The sequence below is a fragment of the Nannospalax galili genome, unplaced genomic scaffold, assembly GCF_000622305.1.
Source record: "Nannospalax galili isolate Female #2095 unplaced genomic scaffold, S.galili_v1.0 scaffold159, whole genome shotgun sequence".
In the NCBI taxonomy this organism is placed as follows: Eukaryota; Metazoa; Chordata; class Mammalia; order Rodentia; family Spalacidae; genus Nannospalax; species Nannospalax galili.
This window is the reverse complement of record NW_008343239.1, coordinates 1,816,320-1,844,232: the sequence shown is the minus strand read 5'-3', so window position 1 is coordinate 1,844,232 and position 27,913 is coordinate 1,816,320. Positions and strand designations below refer to the sequence as shown.

At 45.0% G+C, this 27,913-nt stretch overlaps 1 protein-coding gene across 1 annotated transcript in view; it reads right to left on the bottom strand.

Moving 5' to 3' along the window:
• Window positions 1–27,913, bottom strand: part of Cep89 (centrosomal protein 89) — a 60,556-nt gene that overhangs the window by 13,574 nt on the left and 19,069 nt on the right. The window contains exons 6-14 of the mRNA XM_008839463.3: window positions 23,968–23,996; window positions 21,964–22,006; window positions 18,603–18,821; window positions 18,113–18,255; window positions 15,272–15,322; window positions 15,025–15,108; window positions 12,973–13,076; window positions 9,307–9,422; window positions 5,890–6,070 (exon numbers count right to left, since the gene is read on the bottom strand). Coding sequence (XP_008837685.1) covers window positions 5,890–6,070; window positions 9,307–9,422; window positions 12,973–13,076; window positions 15,025–15,108; window positions 15,272–15,322; window positions 18,113–18,255; window positions 18,603–18,821; window positions 21,964–22,006; window positions 23,968–23,996 — 970 coding nt within the window. The remainder of the gene's footprint in view (window positions 1–5,889; window positions 6,071–9,306; window positions 9,423–12,972; window positions 13,077–15,024; window positions 15,109–15,271; window positions 15,323–18,112; window positions 18,256–18,602; window positions 18,822–21,963; window positions 22,007–23,967; window positions 23,997–27,913) is intronic.

Sequence of the window (27,913 nt, the reverse complement as noted above, 5' to 3'; positions counted from 1 at the left end):
CAGAGGGGACCTCATGAAGGCTGCTGGAATCCTCAGGACCATGTCACTGGCTGAGCAGTGGGGCTGGGTCACCCCTAGTCCAAAGGCCACTGGGGGCACACCCTAACAAACAAGGCTTTCAACGCTTCCAGCTTCTTTCTAGCGTAGAACAAAATCTGAAATTGCTTAAAGCAACGCAGTAACTAACATCCACTAACATAAACTAGGCTATCCAGCATCCAGTCAAGAGGTGACATAATGTTAATAGATGACCCTTGATCAGGAGAGAGATAAAACCACAGAACTGATTCAGAAGTGACAGTGAGGGTGGCACTGGCACAGGTCTAAACGGCAATAATAAAGATGTACTATCTGCTAAAGGAAACAAGAAAAACCCACATGATGATGAGAGGGAAAGCTGGGTGTGGTGACACACACCTTTAATCCCAGCAGAGGCAGACAGAGTCATCAACAGATGCTATGGGAATAACAAGAGATGAGGGAGCATGAAGACAGCTACAGAAACCATCTAATTAAAACACCCAGAGACGGGAGGCAGAGGAAGGCAGATCTCTGTGAGTTCAAGGCCAGCCTGGTCTACATAGTGAGTTCCAGGCCAGCTGGGGCTATGGGGAGACCCTGTCTCAAAACAACCAAACAATACCACCACCACCAACAACAACAACAAAAAAAAAAACACACAAAGATAGTGTGTGTGTGTGTGTGTGTGTGTGTGTGAGTGTGTGAGAAAACCGAATGCACAATGTAAGGTAGGGGTGTGTGTGTGTATGTGAAAACCAGAATGCAGTGTCCATGGGATAGTACCAAGCAGTCCCAGGAGGAGAAGTGAGACAGGGAAAACAGAAAAGTCTTAGTGACACTTCACATTAGAGGTACAGCTCAGTGGCAGGGTACCTGCCTAGCTTTCTTGAGAGCTTACGCTTGGTTCCCAGTACCACCCATCCCCCCAAAAGAAAAAGATAAGTGGAAATACTTCCAGATTTGATGGAAGATGTAAAGCTATGCCATGCCACATTCTAATTAAGTTTGTGAAAACCAACGACAAGCAAAAACCTCTTAGGTCTGAAAGAGGTGGGTAAGGTTGTGGTCCATGCCAAAAATCCTGAGATTTCACCCAGGAGGTGGAGGCAGAAGGGTCATGAGTCAGCCTATGCTACAGTGAGACCCTGTAAGCCAAGAGCAGACATGATTATAAAGATGGTAGATAGGGGACTGGAGAGATGGCTCAGAGGCTAAGAACACTGAATGTTCTTGCATAAGACCCGGGTTCAAATCCCAGCATCCACATGGCAGCTAAGAACTGTCCATAACTCCAGTTCCAGGGGATCCAACAGTCTCTTCTGTCCTTCTCAGGCACTGCACGACATGGGTGCACTTACCTACATGCAGGCAATACACACACACACATAGGAAAAAAAAAGATGGCAGATAGGCCGGCCAGTGAGTTGGCTCAGCAGGTAAAGACGTGAAACCTAAAGACCTGAGCTCAATTCCCAGGACTCACATGGTGGAAGGAAAGAAGTGATTCCCACAAATTGTCCTCCAACCTCCCCATGTACACCGGGGCATGTGAGTCCCTCCCCCACAAGACGAAGAAATGAAAACTATGTATTTTTTTAAAGGCAGCAGATTTTCATCAGAAACTGTGCAACCCAGAAAACTACAAAGAATACCTCCAAAAGAAACTAAAACAATGGAGGCAGAGGCAGACAGATCTCTATGAGATGGAGGCCCGGCCTGGTCTGTATAGTGAGTTCCAGGACAGCTGGGACTACAGGGAGACCCCGTCTCAAAAAGACCGAAAAAAAAACACAGAAACTAAAACAAATGTCCCCAATTGCTGCCTGAACTCTTCACCCAGCGAATCAGCAACAGAAGTGCTGGGAAGCTTTCCGTCCTCCTATCTGATGCTGTGCAAAGGGTTCCTTCCATCCTTCCTATTTCAAAACATCACCATCTAGTATTTGCTCCTATGGAGAAAGAGATAATGAATCTGCATTGTTTCCAATAAACAAGGACTAAGGCTCTGTTTTGTTTCAACAACTGTGCTAAAATCCCTCTCTCATGCAATGATTTGTCTTGTCTGTAGAACCATTTCATCTCTAAGTGGCATAGTTCTGCCTTCTTTCCAGAGCTTCTGACTTTTTCCTTTCACACCAGGCCCTTGTTAACACTTAGTAACCAGCATGGTTAATGTTGCTCAGAAATGGGGTCAGAGGCCATTCTTGAACTGTATCCAGGCTCAGCAGGAACGTTTTCATGTTTCCCTCTTTTGTGTGATATAGTAGTCTTATTTTTCATCAGAATCATTAAGAAAGTTCTCATCTATTCCTAACACTCGCTATGAATTAATTTTTTATTCATTTATTTTGCATGTGTGCACGAGTATACATGCACAATCGTGCACGCTGCACATGGAGGCCAGAGGACAACTTGCTATAGCCAGTTCTCTCCTTCCTCCATGCAGGTCCGAATGGAACTCAGGTGCACAGGCTTGGCAGCAGGGACCTTTACTACTGAGCCATCTCCCAGGCCCTGGATTTATAATGCAGTTTCACAGCGAAAATGAAAAGCACTTTTCTTTTTGCAAATTACCCTACCACACCGAATCAGGGGCTAGGGGCCTCATTAAATCAAGTAGGAAGCCTCAGCTTTCTGTTCTCCAGAAGGGGTTATATGAGACTCTTCTCAAGTCCCTGAAGGTGCTGGTGGAGGTAGCGAGGCCCGCAGCTCCACTAACAAACGCTTCACCACTGAGCTGCTCCCCAGCCTTCTTTTCACTTTTTGGTCTCACTAGACTACCCAGGCTGATCTAGAAAAATTTTACAAATAAGTATGTCTTTAGATAGTGTCTTCCTATGTAGCCCAGGCTGGCCTAAAACTCTAGCTCCCTCCTGCCTCAGCCTCCTAAATGTAGGGATTGCAGGTGGGTACCATCACCTTGTCTTGAACTATTCTGGAGCCATTGTTTACTCCCTATCCTAGTTTAGAGGCTACAATAACATCCTATCTGTGGTTTCCCTTTCTACAGTCTGTTACTGTCAAATGCTGTTTCAAGATATTAAATACAGGGGCTGCAGAGATGACTCAGCAGCTAAGAGCACTGGCTGCTTTGCAGAGGACCTGAGTTCAGTTCCCAGCACCCACGTAGCAGCTAACAACCATCTGTAACTTCAGTTCCAGGGGATCCAATGCCCTCTTCTGACTTCTGTGGGCACTGCATGCATGTGGTGCACTTACATGAAGGCAACACTCATACACATAAATTAAAAATAAAATAAAAAGTTTATAGATATTAAATAGAAAAAAAAATCTAGAAATGAAGAATTCATAATTTTTAAACAGTTTCATTACAATACATTGCTGTAACTGTTCTATTTTACTGTTTGTTTCTGTTAACAGTCTAATTCTGCCTAATTTATTAGTTGAACTTTATCACAGGTGTATATGTAGAGAGAACAATAACATAAGGTTTAGTTCTATCCTGGGTTTCAGGAATCCATTGGGGGTCTTAGACTGTATCCCTCTGCATAAGTGGGGAAAGCTGGGCATGGTGGTCACACCTACAATCCCAGCAGGGAGGTAGAGGCAGGAAGATCTCACACACACACACACACACACACACACACACACACACACACGTAAATAAAAGATAAGGGGGCACTGCTGTGTGTCTGCATACATTTTGTTTCCAGAAATTCCTCATTTCATCTGGAAAACACAAGGGCCATTTTCCCCTCTCTGATTACACATTTCTATTGCAGGGCATTTTGGTTCTTTGTAGTTTTAAATTTCAAAAGATATTTTATGAGTTCCATGTCATTTATATTTATCCACATATCTACCAGTGTCCTTTTCTTTGAATTTTACTTGTCTTGCTTTTCAAACACCTGCTTTCAATCCTTCCCCCACCTAAGGTCTACTCTTATGATTGCCTTTAATATGGGTCTCAGAAGAGTGACAGGTTTGGTTGAAAACATCTTTATTTTGCTTCCATTCTGGAAAGGCATGTTCTCTAGTAATAGAATTCTAGGTCACTTGGGATTTGTCTGTTTACCAGCACCATGAAGCTGTCAGGGACTGTATATCAGCCAAGAGTTAAACCTCCTGTTGACACTCAGTCCTCTGAAGGGACTCTAGTTGCTATAGAGTTTACTAGAGAGGTCTGGGTGTGGCTTTCCAGATGGTACCATCTGTGACCTCCTGTCTGCCTGCAGTTGGGGAAGTCTTGGCTAACAGAGTCCGGAATCACTTGCTCTCTCAGATCCACTAAGCACCCCTTGCCACCCTGTGTGCCATCCTATTTTACAGTTCCTAAGTTCACACATTTCAGCAACATACTATCTACAGATAGACATCCACTGAGCTCTTAAATACTATACTTTTCCATTCTATATAAACTCTGTATTTGAGACAGATGTGGTAGCAGCACATGCCTTTAATCCCAGCATTCTCATTCTGTGAGATTGAGCCAGCCTGGTCTACATACAGAGTTCCAGGACAGCTGGGGCTACAGGGAGACTGCCTCAAAAAGACGATGATGACAATGACGAAGAAGAGGAGGAGAAGGAAGAAGAGGAAGATGAAAAGGAGATGAAGAGGAAGAGGAAGAAGAGGGAAGAGGAGGAGGATGAAGAGGAGGAAGAGGAAGAGAAGGAGAAGAAAGAAATAACTCTGTAGTCCACGTCCCACATCATAGTCTTGGGTGAAGCCACTTACGATGGCTTACATTCCACTTCATGGCTATATCCCTTTATTTGGTCAGCTTCCTACTGGAGCTCTAGATTCCCACTTCTTTTTTCTTTCTTTATTCTGAGACAAGACTTGAAGGAAGGTCCCAGCCACAGGCCTAGCTGCTCCATTTTTCCCCTCTCAACTGTTTTGTTTCTTTGTTTTTCCCTTAGGACAGTCAAATCACGCCGTACATGAGGAAGTTTCCTAGAACGGTAATGGGAGCAACCACCTCCGGGAGCCATGTCCACCCCTCAAGTGAGGACAGTGACACCTCTTCAGACCCTTTGAAGAGCCAGGACTGAGATAATGATCAGTCAGACCTTGGTCTGGCCAAGATTACTGTCTCCATCAGCCAAGCCTACCCTGCCTCTTCGGTTCCCTCTCTGGTAAAAACTGTTTCTGTAGCTGGTGAAGACAGACCTGGGGTCACTGAGCCCCTTTACCTGTTCTTCCCAACACGGCTATATTGACTGATCTCCTATCTCTGACCTTCACTACTACCTGTCTCTTTGATATATTTGGTATATTGGGATGGGTGGCCCAGGCTAGTCCTTTGTGATCCCCAGAACTGAGGCTTTTGCCTTAAAACTCTACTAACAGTCCTGCTTGAACCACCATCATCCTGCCAAGATATCCTGAGTGATGGAATTATAGGTGAGTGCCACCACACCCAGCCCATTATTTTATATTATCTTTGACTTTAAAACTAATAAAGGGCTAAAACAACAGACACAGAATCATATACACACACACACAGTGTGCGATGCATCCCTAAGGGAGCTCCAGCACAAAGTTATGAAGCATTTGCCATTCTTATGCCAGGACCAGAGAGGTAAAAACAGACTAGAAAAAAGGTGAATGGATGGGTGTCAAAGCTGAGGCAGGAGAATGGCTTGAGCTTGAGTTTGTTGCTAGCCTAAGCTACATACCTTGCCACAAAACAAAACAATGAAGCAAGGGTAGTGCTTGAGTCTCTAACGGCAGCAGTGAAGGAGGACAAGCAGAATGACTGGGATTCAAGCCCTGCCTGGACCAGAGTGAGATTCTGTCTCAAAGAAAGCAACAACAAAACAATGAAAAATGTGGGCAACCTCTCTGTACCGTGCATGTGACAGGCAGAGAGCCTGGAGCACTGGACAGACCTAGCATCCTTACCTCCTTAGTTCATTGACGATGGAGGTGTGAACATCCATTGCGATCTTGCTGTCCGCCTGTGTTTTGAGTTCTTGGCATCTGGCCTGTAAACTCTCCAGCTGTTCCTTGCTTTCTATCAGCTGCTTTTCCTGGCCCTGGGTTTTAGCCTCCAGAAGCATAACCTGTTTAGTCAGCTTAGAAACTGAAAAGGATAAAGAGTTGGCACAGAGGGCTGAATTAAATAACAGTCTGAGCCAGGATGGTAGTGCCTGTAATCTCTGCACTCAGGAGTTTGGGGCAGGAGGACCAGGAACTCCAGCTAGGGTGTCAAAAAGACCGCCTGCATACACATGTGCACACACACACACACACACACACACACACACGTCTATATCTCTAAAGAACATGTACAGACTCTTTTCCTCTTCACTCTATCCTAAATATGTTACAAAAACTATTTGCATAAATTTATATCATCTTAGGCTTTACAAATAATCTAGAGCTGATTTACAGTGTGCAGGAGGATCTGTGCAGTTCACATGTGGACACCACACCATTTTATATGAGATTTACACATCTACATATTTTGGTGTCCCTTCTGTGTGCTTCTGTCTGACCTGTCTGTACCCCATCCCCTCTGGGCATTATATGATCGTGCTATGGCTCACTGTAATATTTAATACAACATGAACTGAAAGAAGGAATATTAAATCATACCTAGATGTGCATGCATAGACCATTATTTTATTTTGTCCCTAAATACTGCAAGAATTTTGACATTTTAAGGACAGAGACAGACTAAGAACTGAATTTATAATTTTTCATTTCTACTCCTCCCTAAGATGTAGCTTTATGTTTTGAAAGCAAATTGTGGGTGTTTTTCTTTGTTGTGACATATACAGGATTAAGATTTGCCTGGGTGTCTGCTGAGAGACGACCACCTACAGCATATGCACAAAACTTAAAATCGCTCTACTTGGGCCAGGCGTGGTGGCGCACACCTTTAATCCCAGCACTTGGGAGGCAGAGGCAGGTGGATCTCTGTGAGTTCAAGGCCATCCTGGTCTACATAGTGAGTTCTAGGACAGCTGGGGTTACAGGGAGACCCTGTCTCAAAAAGAACCCCCCCCAAAATCGCTCTACTCTAGAAAAACACTGAACTGATCATCAGAGTCAATAGTTAGGTTGCGGGGGGGTGGGGTTTGAAGAGATGGCTCAGTGGTTAAGACCATTGGTTGTTCTTGCAGAAGACAGGGGTTCAAACCCCAGCACACACATGACAGCTAACAACTGTCTGTAACTCCAATTCCAGGGATCTGACACCCTCTTCTGTCCTCCACAGGCATTGCATGACACAAGTACACTTACATCCATGGAAGCATAACACTCATATACATAAAAAAAAATTTTTTTAAGTTAGGTTGGGGGGCTGGAAAGATGGCTTAGTGGTTAAGAGCACTGGCAGTTCTTGCAGAGGACCCGGGTTCGAATCCCAGCATCCATATGGCAGCTAACAACTGTTCATAACTCCAGTTCCAGGGGATCTGACATCCTCTTCTGACTGCCACAGGCACTTACACACATGTAGGCAATACAGTCATACACATAAAATAGATAAAAATAATAAATACAATTTTTAAAAAGGTTAGGTTGGTTCTTGAGAATTTGAAAATAAACATGATGAACAGACTCCATCATATAAGTGAGAAGGGTTGCCCTGCATCCCCTGCTTAGGAAGAATCATCAACTCTTATTATTTGTCATGTTTGAGAATATTACACTGGGAAAATGGGCTGGAGAGACAGCTCATCAGTTAAGAGCACTGGATGCTCTTCAAGAGGACCTGAGTTCAGATCCCAGTACCCAGGTCAGGTGGCTGACAACTGCCTTGAACTGCAGCTCCAGGGGATCTGATAGCCTTTTTTTGGTCTCCAAGGGCACCCAGACACACATGGTATACATACATACATACATAAACACAAATACAAAAACAGGCCAGGCATGGTGGTACATTCCTTTAATCCCAGCATTTGGGAGGCAAAGGCAGGTAGAGCTCAGTGAGATCAAAGCCAGCTTGTCTACATAGTGACCAGGCCAGCTGGGGCTACAGGAAGACCCTGTCTCAAAAAACCAAAAAAAAAAAAAAAAAAAAAAAAGGAAATAAAATAAAAATAAAAACATCATATATCCAGAAAAAAGCAAATTAATTGACTTATGATTTCCAACCAGAAAACAGAGTAGGCGACACTTTCTTCCTCTCACAATGCAGAGTAGAGGCAATTTGGCCTGGGCAGCCTGTGGAGGGGTTCCCAGAGCCCTCTCGTGTTCTTTGAGCACAGCCTGGTTATCAGGCACATGGGATCAAACCCCAGCAGCTTTGGCTGTGGCCGAGGCTGGCAGTGAACACTTCTACTGTGTGGAGGGAGTTTCTTACATGAGCTGGGCATGAGGGAAATAGGAAGGAGGCTCCCAGGGCTCAGGCAAGACAGCTGGTTTCAGTCCCCAGGCCTGTGTTGTTCTTCATTAGAAAAAGGAGTAAAAGGGGGTGGGGCGGGCAGAGAGGAAGCCACTAATTTTTGTGCTCATAAATATGATTTCAATCAAAACAGAAGAAAAAAAAAACCTCATAGCCTGGCTCACTCTGAAGACCACTGCCAAATGCTGTGGCAGCTCTCGGGAACAGGGAAGGACATACTTGAAGGCGGGGTACCCCTGGGAAGCACCTGAGAACCACAGAGCTTTAACCTATGATGTCCACGGCTCTGACAGAAGTGTGAATGAATGGTTCATCAAGGAGTGGTGGTGCACACCTGTTATCCTAGCCCTGGGGAGGCTGAGGCAGGGTGATTCTGAGTTCAAAGGCACTCCAAGGGTTAGAGATGTAAATCAAGAGGAAAGTGCTCTTTGGCATGTGTAGGTGTGGGGAGGAGGGGGACTTTTCTTTTTTCTAATTTATTATTTTTATTTTATGTGTATGAGTGTTATGCCTGCATGTATATAAGTGCACCCGTGTCATGCAATGCCTGAGGACAGAAGAGGCTATCGGATTCCCTGGAACTAGAGTTATGGACAGTTGTTAGCTGCCATGTGGGTGCTGGGATATGAACCCGGGCCTTCTGCAAGAACAGTCAGTGTTCTTAACCACTGAGCCATCTCTCCAGCCCCAGTTCTACTTTTTTTATTCAAAAATATATTGGAAAACAAACAGCCCTGGGTTATTTCAACCTTCTGTGATTTTCCCACTTCTCAGGCACTATTCTACCCTAAAGCCAGCTCAACTGACCCTCCAAGGGTCTCACAGAACACATGGGAGACTACAGATGAACTGTGAGAAAGCAGTCACACCAAGAACAACGGCTAGAAGCATAGTGAGCAGCTGCATTTCGGTATTAGCAGCTGAAATGGCTGCTTTCAAGCCCATCACAGGATGTCACTTACTTTCTAGGAGATGCTCCTGCTGGGTGTCCTTGACCTTGGCTTGCTGAATGTCCAACTGCTCGATCAACACCCTGTTTTCATCTAACACCAGTTCTGCTTGAGCCTGAAGCTGGTGCCTACGATTGAGTTATAAGATTAAATATTGTCCTTTAGGTCTGAAGTGATCTCAGAAACACACCCGAGTGCCAGCCAACAGCTACCTGGACACGTTTTAATGTTGAACATATTATTAACTCAGCAAACGCTGCCTCTTGTAGTGAATAGGGGAAGGACAGAAGTGATGCCTGAAAAACGGACCGCACCAGTAACTGCAAGAGGCACACAGAAGAGGACAGGGAACAACCACGTACACGATACTCAGGTAAGACAATCATAAAACAGCCAGTTCCAGTCCCAACACCCAGATAATTATTTTGAAACCGACATGAAATTTTCTTTTTTATTTTATGTGTGTTTTGCCTACATGTAAGTGCAACCATGCATGCAATGCCCATGGAGGCCAGAAGAGAATCCCCTGGAACTAGAGTTACAGATGGTTGTTAGCCACCACATGGATGCCAAGAACTGAACCCAGGTCCTCTGCAAGAGCAGCAAGTGCTCCCAACCACTGAGCCAGCTCTCCAGCCCCAATGAATTTTTTAAAAAAGAATTTTAGAAGATCCTATTTTTAAAATTCCTATTTGTAGCAGCTGGGCACAGCAGTCAATCCCATAATCCTCACATCCAGAGGCTGAGGCAGGAGGATTGCTTAAGCCCAGGAATTCAGGGCTAGCCTAGGCAACATAGTAAGACACTATCTCTCAAAAAACAATCAGCCAGCTATGGTGTTACATGCCTGGAATCTCAGCACTTGGGAAACTGAGGCAGGAGGAGGTCTATCTGAGGCTAGGCTGGGCTACTATGGAGACTGTTGATTTTTTTTTTTTAAATCAAAAAGCCAAAAGAACTTGTAAGAAGATTTTGAAATGGTTTCTTAAAACTATACAAATATACCGCAGTCTCAATTTCACTATGAGAAAAGCCCCTACTGAAGACAGGGTGCTGTGTGGTTCAGTTCAGCTTCCATGATTACAAATTAGAGAGGTGAAGAGACTTCAGAACTTGTCCAATTAAACGTTTACTGGAAACCAAGAGAAAGAGGGCAGGAGCCAGGCTGCCCCAGGCTCCCTACAGCAGTGGCTGTGTGGAGGTACCCACCTGCTGCCTACACCACAGAGCCATAAGGCAGGCAGCAGCCTCCCGGCCCCACTGCGGCTGCTCTGCACTGGATCCGCTCCGCCTCTCCACCCTCTGCCCCTGCTCTTCTCAGCTCCCTCCACCCTTCACTGCTTCAGTCCTCATCACCATGTAGCTCAGGCATGCTTCACTTCTGGTCCTCCTGCCTCAGCCTCTCAAGTGCTGAGATTATAGGCATGTGCCACCACGCCTGCCTCTGTTCCCTTTCTTTTTTAAAGGAACACTTCATTTCATCAAAAAAAAAAAAAAAAAAAAAATGAAACCCTTAGATTTAGTTTAGCATTTAGCACTGACTCCCAGGGCCCACGAAGCCTACAGCTCCCCAGGTGGTCAGAAATCAGAAAGAGAAATACAGAGAGAAGGTGTGGCCTAGGAGTCCACTGAGAAAGTACTGGAAACCAAGTGGCTAGTGTCTGTGCAAGTGTGCAGTGCTGTGCAGTCAGGCAGTAGTACACCCAGGACTAGAGAAAAGCAGGACCTGGGCTTAGTGGCAGGGGTGTCCTTCTTTCCTGGTCTTAATGACCTGCTATCTCGTAAGGAAACATAAACAGGCTTGAGTCATGGCTACAGCCTGACAGCTGTCCCGAAAGCTGTGTGAGGGCGGCTTGGGGAGACCTAGCTCAATCTAAGTTCAACAGGGAAGTCACAGTTCACCAAGGCCTGGTGGCTGGCCAGGCTAACCCCAAGGACACATCAGTGACGATAAAGTCACAAGAGCCGGACTGACAGGAAGAACGCCGCTCACTCAGTGTCAGACTTCTGTAAATGCAAAGTGCCATTCAGACAGTTAAAAATACTAAACACGGGCTGGAGAGATGGCTCCGCGGTTAAGAGCACTGACTGCCCTTGCAGAGGACCTGGGTTCAATTCCCAGCACCCACATGGCAGCTACAAACCATCCTTAACTCCAGTTCCAGGGGAATCCAAAGCCCTCTTCTGACCTCCATGGCACTGCACAACGTGGGTGCACTCACATACTTGCAGCAATATACTCGTACACATAAAATAAAAATAATAAGGAAAATATTTAAAAAAAAAAAAAAAAAAACTAAGCACAAGCTGGGTGTGGCAGCATGTGCCTTTAGTTCCAGGACTCAAGAGGCAAAGACAGGAGGGTCTCTGAGATTGAGGCCGGCCTAGTTTACATAGAGTTCCAGGCCAGCTGGGAGGTGCTGCCTCAAAACAAAATAAAACAAACAAATCTACAAAACAAAATATCCACACAAAACAAGTAACTTTTGTTTTCTTAGTCTTGCCTAGTTGTTACCTTTAGACTTTCAGTGGTATTTACTTTCTCTTAATTCACGGGGCTTGGGTGCCTCTGTGTGGGATACAGGGTCACACAGAGAAGAGCAGGACACAGTCCCTGCCCTTGAGGGGGTTGCAAAGGAGAAAAGCAAGAGGGTAAGACAGGGACAGAGACAGGAAGGTGCTATACAGCAGGGACCAAGACAGGAAAAGAGGCCGTGCAGGGTGAGCAGGACTGCGCACCAGCATTCAGGGAGGGACGGCAATGGAAACAGAACAGGAGAGGGTGACTGCAGCTGTGTGCTGGCCTTAGCCCCGTCCCAAAGCCATCAGAGGGGTCTAAGCTTGCAATGGGAAACTGCCCTAGAGAAATACCGCCTTAAGAAACAAATGGAAAGGCAAATGAATTTTAGGTTGATAACCTATTTCAAGTATTAATTTATTTACTTACCTATTTTTTATTTTGTGGTGCTGGGGACTGAACCCAGGGCCTTGTTAGGTAGCGAAGTACTGTACCACTTAGCTACATGGCCAGGGCTATAGTTAAAATTTTTTTAATTCTTTTTTTTTTTTTTTTTCCGGTCTTTTTGACACAGGGTCTTCCCTGTAGCTTCAGCTGGCCTGGAACTTGCTATATAGACCAGCATGGCCTTGAACTCAGATCCGCCTGCCTCTGCCTCTGTGTTGGGATTAAAGGCGTGTGCCACCACACCCAGTTTTTAAATTATCTTTAAAGTGTCAATTTACAGTTAAATGTGGTGGCACAAGCCTGTAAGCTAAGCACGGGCAGGTAGTATGGAAACTTCAAGGCGAGCCTGAACTGCACAGAAAGACCCTGTCTCAAGAAAGCAAGGGCTGGGGATGTAATTCAGCAGTGAAGCATCTGCCAAGCATACTCGAGGCCCTGGGCACTACCCCTAGCACTTCGAAAAAGAAAAATGATTTTTAAAAATTCCAATTTAGAAGAGTGTACTGAGATAGCAACGTACCCTTAAAGTACTTAGTTTTTTAAAAAGAAAACACATTAATGTATTTGGTAATGTCATAGTTTGTTCCTGTTATCTTATTTTTAATGAGCAAAATACCACTTGCCATTTTAAAAAGAAAACACATTAATGTATTTGTTAATGTCATAGTTTGTTCCCTTTATCTTGTGTTTGAAATGAGCAAAATACCACTTGCCAGTCCTCCCTGGTAACAGGACTACTCTTATTTAACTCTTGGTGCAAGCCTTCATTTTCTTTCACCACTTCTTGGACTCGAATCCTAAATGTTCTCATTTCCTCCTGAAATAAAATGTACGCAATTGTAACACACAACCAGACTGTCAGCATCAGCTGTAGTGCTACTGCTGTGGCTAAAACCAAATACAACAGCCATTTGGCAAAGCTTTCTCTAGCACCAGCCTTAAACCCCAGGTAACGGAGCCCCTGGCGTGTCCTCAGGGAGCACAGCCTAAGAGAAAACACCCAAGATACTGAAATTCACTGAGCATAGTGACAAAGAACCTGGGTTTTAAGTACTCAATTATTAATTTGATAACATTTTGTCATAGCTGCCAAATACTTGAAAAGTTAAATGGGAGGGATTAAAAACAGGAGAGATACTAGAACTTCTTCTTTGTTTAGACTTTACAGGATAAATTAGAGTTTTTTATGTAAAAAGAATTTTCCATCATTACTGAAAGCTCAAGTGGGTGGGTAGGAAGGGGTGTTGGTGTAGGGCAGGTTCCTAATCTTGTTCTGTGCCAGGAAGCAGTCCTTGCAGCTTGGTCAGCCCCCGTCGTGACGTGAGGCCTGCAGCTGGGCAGATCTGGGCTCTTCCTGCTCTGCGTTTACCACTCTTTGCCTGGGCCTCAATGGAGATGCTCCTCAGCCAGCAGCACCTGGCCAGCCTGTGTCTTGTGCACTCCTTTGGTGAGACTCTTAGGTGCCCACATTTACTCTGGGACACTTTGACTCTCCCCACCAGTAAGCATTTATACTTACATCTATGTCTATCACTGACTGATGGTATTGGAATGAAGCTACAGCTCTCTGCACGCTAGGCAAGTGCTCTACCACTGAACGAGGCACATCCCTAGCCCCTCGGCTTCTTATTTCTTCAAGTAGCATTTGAAAAGTAACTTCTCCTCATCTCCCTTTCTGCCAGGACACACTCGCTAACTGCCTATCATCCACCTGGCTCTTTTTTGAACTGTCCCAGCAAAGTAAAGCCAGCAGGCAGCTGCCTGTTTTTATAAATAAAGTTTTATTGGAACAAAGTCCCACCCAGCACTGACATGCTGTGTAAGGCTTTCATGCTTCAACTGTAGTAGCTGTGGACAGAAACTACACAGCCCACAAAGTGTAAAGTATTAACTGGCTCTTTATAGAAAATGTGGGCTGATCCTGATTTTAAAAGAGCACCAAAATGGTAATTTTTCTAAGATTGATTTTTGATCAGTGAGCACATGATTAATTTATGCTCTCTGACAAATTCGGTGTCCAATAGAATCATGAAGGTTCATTGGCCAGGGCAGGTGACGGACACATGACTGAAGCCCAAGCTGGGTGGCTCTGAAAGGACACTTCCCACTGGGGGCCCCTTAAAGACCAGCCCTTCTCTCCCTGGACCCTTCCAATACAGAGATGTACCAGCCACTCAGTGAGGGCCCCAGAGGTGTGAGGCATGGAAGGGCCCATGTTTGGTTTCCTGACCATAGAATGCATCTGCTGCCAGAAACACAATCCCAGGAAACAGGTAAACAACACCAAAATACACAAAACCTTGCTTGTGACAATTCCAACAGCTCAATTATTATACCTCTGGGCTCAGCACTTCCTGGAAACAGGAAGCATTAAGTTTCCCTAAAACACCCCAAACTATGATGGTCTCTGTCCACCCAAACATCCCTTCTAACAGTGGTGCCTTCTCACACTACTTCTAACGGTGGCTTTCACACTACTTCTAACGGTGGCGTCCGCGGCACCTTCTCACACTACTTCTAACGGTGGTGTCCGTGGTGCCTTCTCACACTACTTCTAACGGTGCTGCCCATCACTCCTTCCTCATCTTCCTTTACTCCCTCTTCTCTTCCTTTCCTCTCCTCCCCTGCACACTCCTCTCTTCTTACAACAAACATTGCACATCTACCACATCTTGGGCACACTTACCTTCAAATTGCTTCCGCAAAGTTTGAAACAGTCTTATTTTTGACAAATTGTGTCTCTTTTACGACACCTGCCCACCTACCTCAAGGCTGGCGTGGAGCTCCTCCTTCTCTTTCATTCTGTCTTCATAAGCCAGCAACAGCGGGGAAAGGTACTTTATATCCAGCTAGAGACAGAGGAATGAAGACACGAATGACTGATACACTTCTTACATGGAAACCCAAACATCACACTTTTTAAAAATGCAAGAAAACACATTTTGGAATGCTTATTAGTTTGATAAATAGAGTCAGAAAATATGGGCCTGAGATTAAGTAGCTGTCACTTACCAACCAGGGTGGTATAGGGCCCTCGGGTGGGAGGCCTTCAATATGTGAAATCTGAGAATAAAACACATTAAAGACAAGATAAACTATACTGCCTCTGAAATCCTGTGACGTAGATATTCTTCATCTACAGCAGGCATCATTCACCTCCACGTGTATGCATGCAATGTGTGCACAGTCATGCAACAATTATTTCGGAAATGTTTAAGAGTAATGTCCCTTGTCCCGAGTAGATCATTATGTAGTTTCTAAGAACAAACACATTCATTACTTAACTATATAGTACTATGTAAAAATCAGGGAATCAACACTGATATAATGCTATTTTCAATCATTCAGACTCTAAATTTCATGTTTTCTCATTGAAAAATAATAAAATACGGTGGAGAGAACAAGAGAGAAAGACAGCTAACATCCTTATGGATGATGAGCACCTACAAACACAGTGACTAGGAGAAAATGCCACAGAAAAAGTGGCATCTGCACAGGGTAAAAGAAAAATGGGGGAGCGGGAAGAGGCAGGGAATCTAAGAGGTGGCAGGAAAGCTTTCACTGGGCTTGCCTGCCCTGGCCCACCCGTAGCCCTGCAGGATCTGACCTAGGCAACATGTGACCCCCTACAGGTTCAATTTTGTTACTAAAAAGAAAAGATGGACTGTAGCTGGGCACGGTAGTGCACGCCTTTAATCTCAGCACTCGGGAGGCTGAGGCAGGTGGATCTCTGTGAGTTCAAGGACAGCCTGGTCTACAGAGTGAGTTCCAGGACAGCTGGGGCTACAGGGAGACCCTGTCTCAAAAAGAACCCCCCTCCAAAAAAAAAAAAAATGATGGACTGGAGAGATGGCTCAGTGGTTAAGAGCACTGGCTGCTCTTGCAGAAGACCTGGGTTTGATTCCCAGCACCCACATGGCAGCTAAGAACCTTTCATAACTCTATTTCCAGGAGACCCTATGCCTTCTTCTGACTTCTGCAGGTAGTACATGACATGCATGCACTTACATACATGAAGGCATGAAGGCAATATACACATTTAAAAAAAAAACCTCAGGAGCTAGGAGTGTAGCTCGTAGCTTGATGTAAAGTGCTTGCCTAGCATGTATTAATGGCTTGGGCTCATCCCAGCACTGGAAAAAAAAAAAAAAAAAGAAACTCTGAAATCTACAGGTGGAACTTCCAAGAGCCCCCCACCCCAACAGGAGACTGCTGTGTGGGTAACAGCTTCCCTCTGGGACCCCAGCAAGAGCCAGTTAGTGACATGTCCTCTTCTGCTTCTGAATGTCTGTCCCTCATGTTCCAAAGTCTTCAGGAAGAGAGGTCCAGCCTTTGCTTTACCTGTACTTCTTGACATGTCTGATCTAGGAGCTTACTTAGAAAGCCTATGGACCGGAATTTTGTGGTCACTCTTACAAAGTAAAAATCTATCTACTTCCTTTTTAACAGGTATTGACAAGCCGTAACTCTGAGGAACAGGGCTGAGAATGGAACAGCTGACAGAACTTTCCACCTTCTCCTGTATTAAGTTGCTACAGTGCCCTAGTGTTTCACAAACAGTCTTTATTGCCTTTATTACGGGCAGGATGAAGAAGAGATGGGTCCTGTGCTTTGGTTACCTGCTGTGCTGGACAGCTTTCGTGTCAACTTGACACACCTGGGTTGAGGGAGCCTCAATTGGAGAATTGCCTCTATTGGACTGGCCTGTGGCCATGTCTGAGGGGCATCTTCTTGATGAGTGATGTGGGAGGGCCCAGCCCACTGTGGGTGATGCCACCCCTGGGCAGGTGGGCCCGGGTTGCATAAGAAAGCAGGCTGAGCAAGGGCCAAGGGAGCAAGCCAGTAAGCAGTGCTCCTCCATGGCCTGTGCTCCTGCCTCCAGGTTCCTGCCCTGAGTTCCTACCTTGGGCTCCCAGATGAACTGTGACCTGGGATATGTAAGCTAAATAAACCCTTTCCTCCCCAGGTTGGGAGTGGTCAGAGTATTTTGTCACAGCAATGAAGAAACAAACTAGGACACCTACTATGGTTTGAGTCTGAACTGCCTCCCCAGCTCAGGTGAGGTTTAATTGAATACTTGGGTCCCCAGATGATGGCACTGTGTTGGGAGACTGTGGAATCTTAGGAGACGGAGCCTGCCTGACAAGACATAGGGCCACAGAGGCAGGCCTTGAGGGTGACAGGCCAGGCTGCTACTAGTCTGGCTCTTTGCTTTCTGATCTGCAGGGATGTAACAAGTTGTACTGTGGCTCCCTCTGCCATGAACGCAGCTGCTTCAGCACCCAGCTTTCCCTGTCATGACAGGCTGTGCCCCATGGCCCACGAGCCAGACAAACCTCTCCTCCCTAAGCAGCTTCTGTCAGGTATTGTCACAGCCTTGGGAAGAATAAATAATACAATACTTTTTAAATGGAATAACTGTACTTTTTTTTCTTCTTTTGCCCACAGGCAAGGTCTCACTGTATAGTTCGGAGCACCTCTGAATCAACATGGTGCCCAGGCTGCCCTCAAGCTCACAATCTTTCTGCCTCAGCCTTCCAAGTGCAGGGATGGAGGCATGCCCCACCACTACTTCTGGAGACTTTTTTTTAAAAAAAAGAAAAAAAACAGGGTTTCACTATATAGGTATAGCTAGCCTGGGATTTGCTATGAAGATCAGGCTGACCTTGAACTCACAGAGATCCACCTACCTCCGCCTCCCAGAGTGCTGAGATTACAGGTGTGCATCACCATGCCTGGCTAAATACATCTTTTTTATGTTAAATGGTAATAATGAAGAACCCCTCAAGAACAAGAAATCCATTTAACAGTAAGGCTAGAAACAAACATGTTTTTCATAACTGGAAACATTACCTCTGCTTCAGACAAACGCCTGAATTTTGTTTGATAGCGACTCAGTTCTACATTCAAACGATGGACAACCATTTTCAACCCACTGTTTTCCTCCACCAGGTCTTGGGCTTGCTTCCTCAGAGAAAGCAATTCCGGTGTGGCTCCTGAAATCATCAATTTAGTATTACACTACAATAAATTATATCAAACTCATCAGGATTTGATATGTCACTAGCCATGTTTTCTGCTCGCTTGTAGAGCCACAGATGCAGTGACGTATACACCAACATACTATATGCGTCTGTATAATGACATATAAATAAGTTACGAAGGTTATTAAAAATGGTACAGCAAATAAAATCAAATTTTGACAAATATAAGGACATAAAGAATATTAAATATTACAACATAAAAATTCACATAAACATCAATATATAACATGAAATACTGCATCTCAAAGTGAGTAAGGTCCTGAGGGTCCCCATGATAAATGGCCGGCACCTGTGCCCACCTTCCTGAGCGGATGCTTTCTCCGCCTCCTTCAGCTGCCTGTTGTCTTTCTCCACTCTCTTGAGTTTTGACTGCAATTCTTTCATTGCTTGTTTTACTGCATTTAGTTCCAGGATGAGGGCTTGGTTTGTAGTGTTTAAGTGCAAGTTTTCTTCTCTTAATTCCTCAAACTTTTCTTTGGTTATTTCTACACATCTTTTATGTATTCTACCAGTTACATCTAGAAAGGTACAGAGAGAAAGCTTAAAAAATATTGATAGTCACCATTTTACATCAAAAACACACAGCACTTTCTTCCAAAATCACGTGAACAACTACTTCATATCAGGCCAGGGCTGTGGCCTTGGTGCCTAGAAGAGTATCGGAGGTGCAGTGGGTAGCGGGCAGAGAGGTGACAGAGGGAAGCAGGGCCACAGGAAGCCCAGCATTTATGAGGCAGAGCAGAGGTTTCACCTACAGGCCTAACATCCCTTTGACTATGATGTAAATCCTTAGGAGTTTATTAACTTTGCCAACCACAAACTTCCACCAACACAAAAGCTAAGAACGCCATCAGAGAGCACATGAAGTAACAGCAGAGATTTCCTATCTTTCGGTAACCCACCAGCCTGAACTTCCCACCAACACATTTGGTAAATGCCATGATAAAATATTTTAGACAAGCTGGGTGTGATGACATACGCCTTTAGTCCCAGTGCTCAGGAGGTAGAGGCTGGCTCGTGGAACTCTCTGAGTTCCAGGGAAACCCTGTCTCAAAAATACAAAATAAATAAATAAACAGTGAATATACACATATATATATATATATATATATATATATATGTATATTCACTAAGACCTATATACTTAGACCTAAAATACAAAGCCATGCTTTGATCTGTGACGTTGGAAGATCATCTATTGGAAAACATCATATTCAAGGCAACCTGATCCCATGCTCCTGGGCCGCGATCACTCATATTTAGCTCAGAATAAATTATCTCTTACTCCTTTTGAGGCAAGAGCTGAGTTTTGCTGACAGAGCCACAGCTCCATGTGCCAGGAGAGGTCCATTGCACAATGAGGCCATGGCTGTGACAGGCCTACCCAGCAGGAAGGAGGAGATTCTAAAGAGATGCACTGTGTGTCCCTTGGGCTGTAAAACTACTGAAACAAGGAACCCTAAGAAACTGAATTCCACAGGAATCTCATACTGGGAGAAGAACTAGTCTGAACCGGTCCCAGTCAGAGGAGGAGCTAGTCTCCAGAGAGACTTCACAGGGTGCTTAGCAATGTAGAACTCTGGCCCTCCACTTAAATCTAAGCCTCATGTTGGGACCCTAAAGATGGACTTGGCGGGGGTGTCACTGGAGCTCTTCAGCCCTTTTCCCAGTGTGGCAACACTGAATAAATCTTTTTCTGCTTTTCACTATTAATTTGACTCTTCCAAAAAAACTTAAAATTTTTTAAATAGTTTTTATTTTATGTGTTTGAGTGTATTGCCTGCATGTATGTGACTGCACCCGTGTTGTGCAATGCCGCGGAGGTCAGAAGACGGCTTTGGATTCCCCTGGAACTGGAGTTAAGGATGGTTCGTAGCCGCCATGTGGGGGCTGGGAATTGAACCCGGGTCCTCTGCAAGAGCAGTTAGTCCCCTTAACCGCTGAGCCATCTCTCCAGCCCCTCAAAAATACTTTTACTTATTACTGTGTATACATGATGTGTGGATGCTGGGGGTGGGGGGGCCTGTGTACACAACATAGCACGGGTGTAGAGATTAGAGGACAACTTTCAGGAATTGGTTCTTTTCTTCCACTGTGGGATTCAGGAATCATACTCGGTGGCAAGCACTTTATAAGCTGGGCCATTTGACTAGCCCCTAATTTGGTTCTTTTCACTGACTTATTGAGGACAAGTGGTCAAGTCTGGTTTGTTAGTGATGCCAGGGCCTAGGCTCTGACCCTAATTCCACAACAGCTCCAGGGGTACCCCTGGACTTGGTGTGACAAAATGGCTCACAAGGAGTTCATGCAGGAAGGACCCAGACACCAGAGTGGTAGAATCATGTGACAGACCCTGGGGGGAGGGGAGGCATTGAGGCCAGAAATGTGTGGCCCTGATGCTGGGCAGGCAGGGCAGGCCAGGGGGCTGCAGAAGGAGGAGGAAGGGTTTGCACATTCCCCAGCTAGCTGCACATCCTCCTAGCTCCATCTGTCACTGGAGACAAGCTAGATGTTGGTAGTTACTGGCTTCCCCTCTCTCAAAGCAGCCTAGCAGAGAAGCTGCATCCCTAGGCAGGGTGCAGGGTCCCCAAGGCACAAGTGAGCATGTCACCAAGAGAAGAACCAAGTATCTGAGCCATGAGAAGAAACATCAGCTGGGTAGAGAAGAGGAGCTGCAGCACAGAACCCAACACAGCTGAGGATAGACAAGATCTTCAGACACCTCTTAGAACCTCAGGGACATCGTATCATCATGTGATAAACAGTCTAAATTCAGATGGGCTGCATGGTGGAATATTCTCAACAGAGAAAGTGCCTGTGGGCTACAAGTGAGGGTACTAGAACTCAGAACACAACCAAAAGCCAAGACGAAGGGAAAATGGAGTCAATCCAACATGGAGGACAGATTAAAAAAAGACTTCCAGATGAGTGATGGGAGACTAAGAGCCTCAATCTACAAATCCACTCTGCATGCTACCAACACTTCCCAACTATGCAGGAAGAGAGCCTCATAAAGCATCAGCCCCTGAGAGGCACTCCTCTGTGTATAAACCAACACCCTGGGCACTGAGCACACCCCACAGGTCCACCTCCCACCCAAGGACTCAGCACACTTCCCCAGGCCCACCCTCCACACCACCTAGCACACCCACCATCTAGAAGTTAATCTTTCTTCTCTTTTTTTAAAATTTATTTATTATTTTATGTGTCTGCATGTATTGCCTGCAAGTAGGTAAGTGCACCGTGTCATATAATGCCGGTGGAGGACAGAGAGGCTGTCAGATCCCCTGGAACTGGAGTTACAGTTGTTAGCTGCCATGTGGGTGCTGGGATTCGAACCCAGGTCTTCTGTAAGAATAGACAGTGTTCTTAACAGCTGAGCCATCTCTCCAGCCCCTCTTTTCTTTTTCCTTTTTTTCTTTTGAGACAAGGTCTCACTATGTAGCCCTGGATGGCCCAGAAAACTATATATATCAGGCTGGTTTGGAACTCACAGAGATTCACCCGCCTCCAAGTGCTGGAATTAAAGGTAGGTGCCACTATGCCTGGTGCCTAGAAGCCAGGGTCTTTACAGGGAAAAGTAACCCTTTCAGCTGAGATCTCCTGGGTACTCTCTGAAATAACAAGCCTGCCCACCATAACAAACCTCAAGGCCAGTACCTGGAGAGGGAGGAGGTTTTTCGCACAGCGGCACTTTTTCATCCTAGGAAGGAAAAAGCCAAGTGTGAGCAGAGTCTCTCCACAGTGGGAAGGTCCCACCAGGTTTAGAAGCACAGCTCCTCCCCTCATTGGCTCCTGTGGTTCTTTGCTTTGGTATTTGGAACCTTAGCCTCTACCACCTTCTTCTAATGACTGTTACAGGTGGGGTCGGCCTCTCCTTGTGGGCTCTCTGTCCTGTTTCAGTTCTCTTTGTCTTTTGTCTATGTGATCAGTGACCGACTGCATCTGTACCTGGAGGTCCCATGAGAGAGGGGCTGCCAGGTCACTTTCTACATAAAGCACAGGATATGGCTGAGTACAGGGCAGCCCTGGGACATCACAAGGCCTTATCCACAGCAGCAAAATGTTTTCCAAATGCTGAGAAAACAACAGAGTACACTCCTGCCCCTCAATCTGAAACTTAGGAAAATGGAAGGCTGCGAACTTGCATTAACTATCCCACTATGTATCAGGGTATTATTAAGGTTTGTGTTTTTGTTTTATTATTTTTTTTTAATTTTTATGTTTATGAGTATATTGCCTGCCTACATGTACATTAAGTGCACCCATGTTGTACAAAGCCTGCAGAGGTCAGAAGAGGGTGTCGGATTCCCTGGAACTGGAGTTACAGTTCCATGTGGGTACCGGGATTCTAACCTGGGTCCTCTACAAGAGCAGTCAGTGCTCTTAAGGTCCCTATTAAGTTTTTAATTGCTCTGAAAAAGCAGGGAAGATTAACTCCTGAGAAATGTAATTTTGTTCTTGCTGCTTTGTTTTTTGAGTCAGGGTCTGCTATGTAGCCAAGCCTAGCCCCAAACTCATGCTCCTCCTACTGGGACGAATCCCAGCTCCTAAGGTTACAGGTGTGTACCACTACACCTAGTGAAAAGGTTAAACTTTTAAATTCCCACAACTGAAAACTTAAGTGAGGACTAGTTCTGTTTGCAAATTAGCTATTAAAATCTCCCACCAATTCTACAAATTATATGCAACTTCTAACTTTTAATACATTGTTTTCATTACTAAATTTTAGAAAATATGAACTTCCTCACACTTTAAAGTATTTAAATGAGAGCTAGGAGGTTGGAGAGATGGCTCGGGGTTAAGAGCACTGGCTGCTCTTGCAGAGAACCTGGGTTTGGTTCCCAGCATCCACATGGTGACTAACAACCATCCATAACTCCAGTTCCAGGGATTGGATACCCTCTTCTGACCTCCTCAGGCACTGCATGACAGGGGTGCACTTACATACATACAGGCAATACACTCATACACATAAAATAAAAAAATATTTTAAATGAGAGCTAGGGTGCAGTTCAGTGATAATGCACTTGCTAGCAATCATGAGGCTCTCAGTTCAAGCTCTAGTACCAAACAAAGGAATATTTAAATGAAGCATTCAGCAAGAAAGAACTCAAAGGAAGATTGTTTTTTTCATACAAGACTGTGATCATGGTGGAATTAAAAGATCATAAATCAGGGCTGGATTGAGGGCTCAGCAGTTAAGAGCACTGGCTGTTCTTTTTTCTTTTTTCTTTTTTCTTTTTTTTGTCTTTTTGAGACAGCGTCTCCCTGTAGCTCCAGCTGTCCTGGAACTTACTATGTAGACCAAGCTGGCCCTGAACTCACAGAGATCAGCCTGTCTCTACCTCCCAAGGACTAGGATTAAAGGTGTGCACCACCATGCCCAGCAAAAATTATTTTTTAAAAAAATAGTAATTCTTGGGGCTGCAGAGATGGCTCAGTGGTTAAGAGCACTGGCTGTTCTTGTAGAAGACCTGGGTTCAAATCCCAGCACCCACAGGGTGGCTAACAACCACTGGTAACTCCAGTTCCAAGGGATCTGATGCCCTCTTTTGTCCTCCCCAGACAATGCAAGACATGAGTGCACTTATACACATGCAGACAATACACACCATATATATAAAATAAAAATAAATTAAAAAATTAAAAAGTAAAGCTTACCTCTAAATTCAGAACAGAGTATTTGCCATCTGATTAAAAAAATAAAGAAAAGTTGTAAAGGGGGCATAAGGAATCTGACACATCAGAGCACAGTCACAGACTCAGAACTTACCTTGTCCAGATGAGTGGAACAGGGAGGGTCCCTGGCTGGGATGTTCCCACAAGCCCCTGTGGTGAGCAGGTCCCAGGATGAGGCAGGAGCCTGCCCTTGGCTCACTATCTCTACAGTGTTCATTTCTGAGCCCCTACAGTGGCTGGCGTGGCCCTAGAATCAGGGCCAAACCTCTCAGTGTGACCTTGAGCCTCCAAGACTGGGCTTTTGCCATCCTTCCCCCACCCCCAATCACATGTTCCTTCTGCTGGCCAAAGACAGCCAAAGCTTTACTCCACTCTGCCCACCGAGGCTACAGGGGTACATACGACTAGGTCAGAAAAGTAGCAAAAGGCCTCAATGACACAGATGGAAACAGATCCTGCTAGGTCATACATGGTAAGTAAGGTAACCCAGGTAGAGGGTACCCTCCACCCAGTTTGCCCAGGCACTTTTCTATAGTGAGAGGCTGGAATCCTAGGCTGCTTCTAACTTTCCACTATTGATATGCAGAGTTTAAATAACTTGCTGAACAATAAACAGAAGACATTGAAGAAAAAAAAAAAGAAAGGAAAAAAAAGCTTTACAGGGTTCAGAAAACCAACTAACATGCTTAAAGATACACACAACATTCTAAATCTACTCCCTGGCTCAATAAAATTATCAATATTTGAACAACCTAACACCAAAGAGCCAATTTTTGACCAAGAAGTCATCCTTAACAGTTGAAGGTTTTGCTATGTGTTTGTTTTTGGTTTTTGCTTTGTAAAACAGGGTCTCAAGTACCCCAGGTTGACCCTGAATACTGGGTAGTCAAAGATGACCTTGACCTCCTGCCCTGCCTCCACCTCCCAAGTGCTGGGATTACAGGCATTCACCACCACATTCAGACTGAACCAGGGTGTCCTGCATGCTAGACAGGCACTTTACCAATTGAGCTATATACCCAATCCCATTAGCAATAGTTTTTTTTTTTTTTTTAATAATGCCAGGCATGGTGGCTCATACCTTTAATCCCAGCACTCAGGAAGTAGAGCCAGGTGAGTTTTGAGGCCAACCTGGTCTACACAGAGCTCCAGGTCAGTCAGGGGTACACAGCGAGATCATGTCTCAAAAAAAAAAAAAAATAACAAAGATTTTCTAATAATTTTTAAAATTATGTATATATGTACGGTTCTCTAGGTAGGTATGTATATATAAATATAAGTGCTGTGAACCGAACTTGGGTCCTCTGCAAGGGTAGAATGCATGCTTAACTGCTCAGCCAGCTCTCCAGCCCCTACTGTCAATGATTTTTAATCAGTTGCTTTCAGTCCAATGTCCTGGGACAGCCTGGACCACCTGCATGCATTTGTCACCTAGTGACACCTGGATCTGTTCTTTGATGCTAGCTTTGCCTCCCAGAAACTTTTTTTTTTTTTTTGTCTTTTTGAGACAGGGTTTCCCTGTAGCCCGGGCTGTCCTGGAACTCACTATGTATAGACCAGGCTGGCCTTGAACTCACAGAGATCTGCCTGCCTCTGCCTCTCAAGTGCTGGGATTACAGGCACGCACCCGGTTTACGGCTGTCCTTCCCCCCCCCCCCCCGAAACCTTCTCTAACTACAAGGTGCTGATACTCATCTCCCTGGTCTTTATGTCACTGTGTCACCCTCCCATGCACCTGGGACTGCAGTCTGCAATCTAGCTACCTCCTCTGCCACTGGAGTGTGAGAGGAAGGGCCTATGACTGTCATCTCTGTCAAGAGGGAGGTGCTGAATACATTTCTTTATAAAAACTACTGTGTGTGTGTGTGCATGCGCGCATACACCATGGCTGTGGCCACCAGCAGGGCAGCCCCAGGACCTGAATGGAGTATCAGAGAACTGAGTATATAACCAGGGGACCCATGTGGCTTCTTCAACATGAGTGCCTAGAGCACCGGCAGCTCTGCTTTTATTCTTATGGCGTGAGAACTACAGCCCCATGTCTACAGAGCTGAACAATAAAACGGCTTCTCATGCTTGTGAGAGCCACAGTCACATGTTTACAGAACACCGAATAATGGTAATATGGCTGTAATATAACAATCCAGCAAAATAAGATGAGCACAGCAATATTATCTCCATGCTATGTCTACTTAGGAGGTCAACGTGTTCCATGAGAAACAGGAGGGGAGCACTGGCATTTCGGGGATCTCTCTCCAGCAAGCATTCTTGCATAAACTTTCTCATGAGACACAAGGCTCTCCAGACATCTGTTGTGCTCAAAGTTCAGCTTAATTCACCAAGCATGTTTTTAAAGCCATAGGACCACTACATCAGTCCCTTTTGCATGACACACGTGTGGCAGTCAGGACAACATTCAGGAGGAGGGTCGCTCCTTCCACTGTGATTGAACACAGGTGGTCAGGCTCAGTGGCAAGTGCCTTTAACAGCTGAACCATCTTGCTGACTCCTGAATAGACTTCTGATGAGCAAATGGTTAAAGAACTACAAGAAGAAAAATTATTTTTTTGGTGCTGGGGATGGAACCTAGAGCCTGCTACAGGTTGGATAAGTGCTCCACCACTGAGCTGCACCCTGGCAGTTAACACTTTTCAGTTTGTAGCCCTTCCATACTACATCAGATCTGACTTTGAATTTAATAGCCTTCCCCAAATAAAGCTGCAGTTACAGAAGCTGGGTGTTGTTTAAAATGATCAGAATATGGGCTGAGAGAGGGCCGAACAGTTAAGAGCACTTGCTTCTCTTTCAGAAGACGTGAGTTTGGTTCCCAGCACCCACATTGGGTGGTTCACAATCACCTGTAACTTCAGTTCAGGGGATCTGCTGCCCTCTTCTGACCTCTGCAGGTTCATTCCTGCACACATGTAGCATACACTCACACAGATACATACACATACACATAAATAAAAACCAATCTTTTTTTAAATGATCATAATAAAGTTGTCAAGGGCAATTTACCTATTTTCCCAAAGAAAATAATGATCTCTATTTTTTTCTTAGCCACCAACTTTTCAGAAAGTAAATGCGATGAAGACTAAACCCACCATCTGCTTCATCCCAAGTTTTCTTGGTCCTTGTATTATGCACTAAGTTCACCTGGCTCTATGGATGTATTTTGTTCCTTGTCTCTTATTGCTGATGTGTCTGAGGAAAGACACTATTACCCAGAACTCTGTCTTGTTTTATGTGAGATTGGGTATTGCTATGTAGCCCAGGCTGACCTTGAACTCTCGATCATCTTGCTTCATCCTGCATGCTTGGCCCTTGCTTTCTCATACAATGTTCCCAGTGCCATTATCTTTCTCATTTCTACATCTATGTGGACAAAGGTATACAACTGAAATAACAAGAAAGGTCTCCTGTGTCAGACATACTACTGCATACAAGACACCAGGATCAATACTACCCCAGTCTTTACTGACAGAAAATTCACACATGAACACATCCTTGCTGTCAAAATTCCTAATGATGCAGATAAATCAAAACTCCTCTTGGGCTGGAGAAATGGCTCAGTGGTTAAGAGCACTGGCGCTCTTGCAGAGGACCTGGTTTTGACTCCCAGCACCCACATCGCAGCTAACAACTGTCTGTAACTCCAGTTCCAGGGGATCCAACACCCTCTTCTGACCTCTGTGGCTACTGCACAACATGGGTGCACTTACATACATGCATGCAATACACTCATACACATAAAAATATATATATTTATATTTGGGGGGTCTTTTTTGAGACAAGGTCTCCCTGTAGCCCAGCTGGCCTAGAACTTGCTAGGTAGAACAGACGGGCCTTGAACTCACAGAGATCCACCTGCCTCTGCCTCCCCAGTGCTGGGATTAAAGGCCTGCGCCACCATGCCCTGCTAAAAATA